Here is a 7,500-nt window from a genome sequence, read left to right as displayed (position 1 = left end):
TCAGAACTGCCAATCATAGCCGGCGGAGCGGCTTGCCGTGAATCGACGGGGCTTGCATTACAGCAACGGGGGGCACACACACACACACACACACACACACACACACACACACACACACACACACACACACCATCGATCTTCCCCCTCAAAAGCTTAATGGACTCTGAATTAAACTGAAGGACCCGCCAAGGAAGCCGCACATAGATCCAGACGAACAAAGGCTCACTCACACTCACACACACACACACACACACAGTCTCACACTGACAGACTGGATACACACAAACACGCATAGGGAAAGCACCGCACCCTGGTGGATGGAGGTGGTATTGCAGTCTCTGAAGGAACAGACAATTGATGGGGGTTGGACTCTATATTATATTATTATATATTATATTATATACTATATTATTCTGTGTATAGCTGGGCCACGGTTATTACAGTTCATTTAGCCATCCAGCCCTTCGGATGAAGTTAACTTGCAGAGCTCACATCAAATGATTTCTGGTTGCTAAGTGATGATTCATTTCTGCTGTGTTATTGTCAATGTCTTTATCGTTACTTCGGACATCCTACCCTATGTAGAGACTGATAGGTTGGATTAGTCACAAACCCTGACATTTGACTCGGATAGCTCAACTCAACTTGAACAAACTGTTCTGTTCCCACAACACTGTCTTAGCACTATAGGGGAGTCTTAGAGGCAAACCAATAGAAGATCTGCCGCTTCTGCCGGCACCACTGTAGTATGTAGTATGTAGTATGCACTGTAGTATGCAAAGTACACGAGTAAGCGAGTAGAAGGGGCTTGCCAGGATCCCTGCAGAGACCCAGAGGCTGATACATGTCCGACCCCAGGAGGGAAGCTCTCTCTGGGGATGGGATGAGGCCTCCGTCAGGCCCCCTGCCACCACCACCACCACCACCCTAAACTCACACAACCCACATTTCATCAACTAGCAGCAGCACACTCCGCGAAAACACCCACGTTTCACTTCTGATTTCATTCTGAAGGCTTGAAGACTCCGGCTCCGCAGAAGAGCAGTGGTGGTGACGTGGCGGCAGACTCATTGGCATGCATTAGATGGAGGGGTGTGGGGTACGGAGCCCCCCCCCCGCCCCCGCCCCCGCCCTCGCCCCCCTCACTCTCAAAGCAAGCCCAAGGGGACAACCGATCAAGCGCGGAAGCATTTGCCGTAATGACATTGATCAAAACACCTTAAGTGTTCCATTTTTAATCAGGATACGCTGGCCGGCCAGCCAGCGCAGGAGCGACAGAGTGAAGCGGCCCCCTGGCGCCTGGCCGCCTCTTCCATAGTCCCACACACACTCACACACACACACACACATAAATATATATATATATACTCACCCGCCGCGGCGGGTTCAGATCACGTGACGTCAGGATGAAGGCCGTGGTGAATTCGTCACGTGCGTGTGTGTGTGTGTGTGTGTGTGTGTGTGTGTGTGTGTGTTCTATGAGTGTGTGTGTGTCTGTGTGTGTGTGTGTGTGTGTGTGTGTGTGGTGGTGGTGTGTGTGTGTGTGTATGTGTGTGTGTGTGTGTGTGTGTGTGTGTGTGTGTTCTATGAGTGTGTGTGTGTCTGTGTGTGTGTGTGTGTGTGTGTTCTATGAGTGTGTGTGTGTCTGTGTGTGTGTGTGTGTGTGTGTGTGTTCTATGAGTGTGTGTGTGTGTGTGTGTGTGTGTGTGTGTGTGTGTGTGTGTGTGGGTTCAGATCACGTGACGTCAGGATGAGGGCCGTGGTGAATTCGTCACTAGCAGCAGCGCTACCTTTAACCATGCATAGACATGAGAGGAGTGAATGTGTGTGTGTGTGTGTGTGTGTGTGTGTGTGTGTGTGTGTGTGTGTGTGTGTGTGTGTGTGTGTGCGAGTGTGTGTGTGTGTGTGTGTGTGAGAGAGAGTGTGTGTGTGTGCAGCACTAGCAGCGCTACCTTTAATCAAGCATAGACACGAGAGGAGGAGTGAATGAAGTAGAAAATGAGAATAGCACGGCCTGAAGACATGAGCCAGTGTGCATGAGTATATATATATATATATTTATGTGTGTGTGTGTGTGTGAGTGTGTGTGTGTGAGTGTGAGAGAGAGAGAGAGAGAGAGAGAGAGAGAGAGAGGGAGGGAGAGGGAGAGAGAGAGAGAGAGAGAGAGAGGGAGAGAGAGAGAGAGACAGAGAGAGAGAGAGAGAGAGAGGGAGAGAGAGAGAGAGAGAGAGGGAGAGAGAGGGAGAGAGAGGGAGAGGGAGAGAGCGAGAGAGACAGAGAGAGAGAGAGAGAGAGAGAGAGAGAGAGAGAGGGAGAGAGAGTACCTTGAACTGGAGGGAGGCCTGTACGTTACAGATCTAATAGAGGAGCCTGCTTGCAGCTTGATATCTGCGGACACCATGTCTGTACGGATGCTCGCTCAAGACTCCTGCCCTTTATTGTTTTTTGGTTTTTTTCCGCTGACTGCTTTTTTCAAGCAGGACAAGCAAACATGATCCGCAGGAGGGCAGATGCTGGCCCACATGGCAGGATGTCAGCCAGTCCAAACAAATAAGCGCAAAAGACAAAAACAACAAACAAAAACACAAACAAAAGAGTGGAAGGGGAATATGAGCAGGGCACGGAGAGGGCACGGAAGCAGATGCTGGTGCTAAGCCAGGCAGACACAGAGGCTGTGTCAGGGTTTAGAGAGGCAGCGCCCCTCTCAGAGCGAGCGGAGATTACTGTATGGGCAAGGTCTAGTGTATTTATATATATATTATATATATATATAGCACATTTCATACACAGAGGCCATTCAATGTGCTTTACAGGAATAAAAGCAAAATAAAAGCAAAATGTGTTTTGTCTCTTTTGGAATCCCGAATAAAGCCCAAAGATGTCACTTCCTCTTTGGGAGCGACGTGCGGTCTACTTTCAGAGTGTGTGAGAGTGTGTGTGTGTGCAGTAAGAACAGAGTTCAGGTCTTAGAGCTCAATCACAGGTACATGAAAAAGAGGAATGTTTTTCACCTGGATTCAAAAATGATAGTAATATTATAATAACACGTACTTGGTATTTAGTTAGGTTGAAAATGTATAGTACCAAAGGACACTCAATGTAAAGCATACATTTACATAAACTCATTGTCCCGGAGGTAAACCTAAATCAAAACAACCACAACCCTGATTTATAGGGACATACTGGTGTGTGGGGTTCCAGCTGCCAGGGTTGGGGAATCAGCAGAAATGTGTGTGTGTGTGTAATGTGTGTGTGTGAAATACCAGATTTAAACACGATTCTTCGGTCATCATTTGATATCAGGATTCTTTGATATATATTGCAATTATGTGATATTTGGGATTTTCTACCAATGTTCCCATTTTTTAAAAGGGGACAAATTTAAAAGTAAATAAAATGTACAAATACAAATATCAAATCAAAACAACTGAGGTTGTGGTGTGGGCATCATTTATAAATGAAATGTGAAAGTAATTGATTTTGTTGATCTATCTATCAGATGGTTCATGTGCATTTACAAAAATGCCAATTTGATCAATGATATAATCTTTTTGCATGTAATATGATTAGATACAACACTTTAACAACAAGATTAAAAACACTCAACTGAATCCCCTCCGTCTCTTTAGGAGCGTGCAGTCTCACTCAACACACACACACACACACACGTCAGTTTCAATTTGGGGCTTCTGTATCCCGCAGAGTAAAGAGAGAGATCAAACATGCATGTGTCGAGTGCAGAGGTGAAACGAGATGCCAATTGAAATTAGCAAGGGCGTCATTTTATGGATTAAAAAACGGCCAACTTTCTACCAGCGGAAAAAAAAATTGACACGAGGCTCTGCTAGTGTCTTAGAGTGTGTGTGTGTGTGTGTGTGTGTGTGTGGCACCCAGAGAGAATGAGTTGCCGTGTGTGCCGCAGTGTTTGGAGGGATCGCTGCTCCAACAGAGATGCGAGTCCCTGCTCACATCAACGCCTATAGACGTGCCACGCCAGCTCCACCATAAAAGAGTGCCAACACCACACCACAGCTCATATCATTTTTTTATTTCATTTTCAGTGTCTTTTTTTGTCTTTTCTACAAAAAAAAAAGCAAATGACAGAGAGAGAATGTAACAAATGTCCCAGTGCATGTGAAACCCTCGCAGACTTCGCTAGTAACGCCCCCAAACCAAAAGCCCCACCCACAGGAGTCCTGAACAGCCAATGAGAGGGAAGCAATACAGCATTTCTGTGGCCTGGTGACCATGGCAACCTTAAAGATTACTATGGAAGGGAGGGGCGGAGGGGTTACTGTGAAAAGGCACCAGTGCCACACCAACTTCAAGTGCAAAGTCAGAGAGAATAATCAGACTACACACACACACACACACACACACACACACACACACACACACACACACACACACACACACCACACACACACACACACACACACACACACACACACACACACACACACACACACACACACACACACACACACACACACACACAGACACACAGACACACACACACACACACCAAGAAAGCTAATACACACTCACATTTCTCCTCGAACACACTGGGTGTACACATGTCTGTCTCCCACTCCTCCCTCCGTTAACATTTTGAAATCCATGCAAAGTGGTTCTGTACAGTCTGTGTATGCGAGTGTGACTGTGACTGTGAGGATGTTGGTGTAGGTGTGTGTGTGTGTGTGTGTGTGTGTGATGAACAAAGGAAGATGTGCGTGCTAGGAGCAGATCGGGGGGTCTAACTGCGTTGGACCGCTGTCTGAACACTCATCTGCAGATCCTTCCAGATCCTTCCAGATCCTTCCAGAACCTTCCAGAACCTTCCAGATCCTTCCAGATCCCTGGCAGTTACCTTAAACCTCTGACCTCTGTTTGCAGTGCTGCCATACTCAGCTGCCTCTCAGTAGCAAACCCTGTGTGGCACTGTGCATCACATACTACTAAAATCACTTTGAAGTGTCCCTATCAAAGGCATTACATTGTCTCTAGCTGTCGGATATGTATATATACAGTACCAGTCAAAAGTTTGGACACACCTTTACATTTTTTGAGAAGTGTTTTCTTTAATTTTATTATTTTCTACATTGTAGATTAATACTGAAGACATTTAAACTACGAAAGAACACATATGGAATGATGTTCTAAACAAAAAAAGTGTTATCTACCATGTAGAAAATAACAAAAGTAAAGACATTTAAAAAAAAAAAATGAGAAAGTGTGTCCAAACTTTTGACTGGTACTGTATATATATATATATATACTGTATATATATATATATACATATATCGTTTAAGCGATATATATGGAAAAAAAACAACATAAGACAAGCATTCTTCTGATGCTTGGTTTGCTACCTCAGACGAGAAGCTGCTAAGGTGTCAAACAGACACACACCTGCTGAATTTACAGACGCCGCAGGTGCTGTCATGTTTAGACGCAGAGCTGACGTTGGCATGCCGACAGGGAATCTGACTTTATAAGACACAGCATATTGTCATTGTTGGATCTTAAGGCATTAATAAGCGCAGGATGACCCCTATTGTCTGAGACCGGATGACACCTAATTGTCTTATTAAGGAGACGTGGTGGAACGTGTGTTGACTATCAACATAGTACAGTAAAATGTAGTTGAGCAAAGGGAAGGTTCTAGAAGCACACCGTTCAGCAGGTTTCACCAGAGTGATGCACAGCTCGGTCATTTGATGATAAGTCCTCTACGAACAGAGATGAAGTGCTTTTCACTGTAAGTACATATTCTTTAAAAAATAAAAAAATCAATGAAATAATACAAAGTGAATACAAACTAAATTAAAACTTAACCAGCTTAGCTTACCCATATATACATGATATATATATCAAGAAACACATTTTCCATAAATGCTCACAAGGGTGCTAATGGTAGCAATAAAACTCATTTTAAAATGGATGTTTTTCTGTCCTACAGCATATGGCACTTATCATGTAAAAGGTGAGAACTTCATTTCTACAAAGACGCAGGTTAAAAGAGCTCAGGACGCTCTCCAAGCTGAATATTTCACATTCAAATGGAAATAGTATAAATAAAAATACTTTTGTTCCATATAAAGGAGTTTTAGTGCTTGAGTTTTGGCTTACGGAGGTATCAATAGAGAGAACAATCCTTCAGCAGCTTACTGTGAACTGCGATACTGAACTGATACTGCGTCTGAGAAGCCTATTTCTAAACACATCAAGTGTCTGACATTCAAACTGGGGGTGCCTCTAAAACTGATGAGGAAGTCTGAAGCTGAATGAAGATTGAGGAGGAGGGAGACAAATGTGTCTGTACAACAAGTGTGTGTTTGCGTGGGCTTAGGTGGTGTGTGTGTGTGTGTGTTTGCATAAGAGGTGAAAGCGTGTAAGAGTGTGGCGTGTCCCCACAGGTCCATCTCTGTCTTAGGGGGGGACAGGCTACTATAGGCAGGAGTCCATCTCTGTTTGTTGTTTGTTTGTTTGTTTGTTGTTGTCTTAGGGGGGGACACAGGCTACTATAAGCAGGAGTCCATCTCTGTTTGTTGTTTGTTTGTTTGTTTGTTGTTGTCTTAGGGGGGGGACAGGCTACTATAAGCAGGAGTCCATCTCTGTTTGTTGTTTGTTTGTTGTTTGTTTGTTTGTTTGTTGTTGTCTTAGGGGGGGCCAGGCTACTATAAGCAGGAGTCCATCTCTGTTTGTTTGTTTGTTGTTTGTTGTTGTTGTCTTAGGCTACTATCACAGGCTACTATAAGCAGGAGTCCCAGTGTAGCTGCAGGTCGGGACTGTCCAGGAAGTCCGCCGAGAAGATGCTGGTGGGCACGGGTGGTCCCGACGGTGCCCCCAGACTCCCCGTGCCGTGAGCTGGACTTGTGTCGCCCCCGCTGCCACCGCTGCCACCGCCACCGCCGCCGCCGCCCATGGTGATGTCCAGCCAGTCCATGCTGTCCAGGGCGGCGTCGGCGAAGTCCAGGCCCGTGGCGGGCACGCTGTAGCTCAGCTCGTAGGTGTCCATGGGCATGGGCATGGGCGGGTGGTGGTCCAGCATGCTGGGGGCGCTGAGCATCTGGCTGTGCAGGTCGTCCATGAGCGTCAGCGGGCCGCCGGGCTCCTCCACGCTCAGCAGCGTCTCGCCGCCCGTGGTGGTCTCCAGGAAGTCCTCCAGACGACGCCCGTCTCCCGTCGTCGCCGCCGCCGCCGCCTCGCTGCTGCTGCTGCTGGCGCGCCTGTGTTCCGGGCTGGCTCCGGTGGCGTCGGTGACGCTGAGGGGGCTGGAGATCTGCGGGGGCGTGTCGGCTGTCTGAGGGGTGGCAGGAGACAGCTGGGAGAGGGAGGGGTCAGGGGAGGAGGAGGGAGAAGGGCTGCTGCAGTCCTTCAGTCTCGCCAGGGCGGGGTCCGGATCTGGCTTAAAGTTGGCCGAGATTTCTGGAAAGAGAAAAGAGAAAAAAGAATGAAAAAAAAGAAGGTTGGTGTAAAACCAGCAGCAGTTCCTAG

The 7,500-nt window shown here is 46.8% G+C and overlaps 1 protein-coding gene across 6 annotated transcripts in view; it reads right to left on the bottom strand.

The window, feature by feature from the left end:
- Positions 1 to 6,471: 6,471 nt before the first annotated feature.
- Positions 6,472 to 7,500, bottom strand: part of mrtfaa (myocardin related transcription factor Aa) — a 60,514-nt gene continuing 59,485 nt past the window's right edge. For all 6 annotated transcript variants that reach the window (XM_031576763.2, XM_031576794.2, XM_031576776.2 and 3 more), the window contains one exon: positions 6,472 to 7,431. In XM_031576763.2, the coding sequence (XP_031432623.1) occupies positions 6,755 to 7,431 (677 nt within the window). In that variant the 3' untranslated portion in view covers positions 6,472 to 6,754. The remainder of the gene's footprint in view (positions 7,432 to 7,500) is intronic.

This window comes from Clupea harengus, chromosome 1 (assembly GCF_900700415.2).
Source record: "Clupea harengus chromosome 1, Ch_v2.0.2, whole genome shotgun sequence".
In the NCBI taxonomy this organism is placed as follows: Eukaryota; Metazoa; Chordata; class Actinopteri; order Clupeiformes; family Clupeidae; genus Clupea; species Clupea harengus.
Note: the sequence above shows the minus strand (reverse complement) of the source record. Positions and strands in the feature narration are given on the sequence as shown.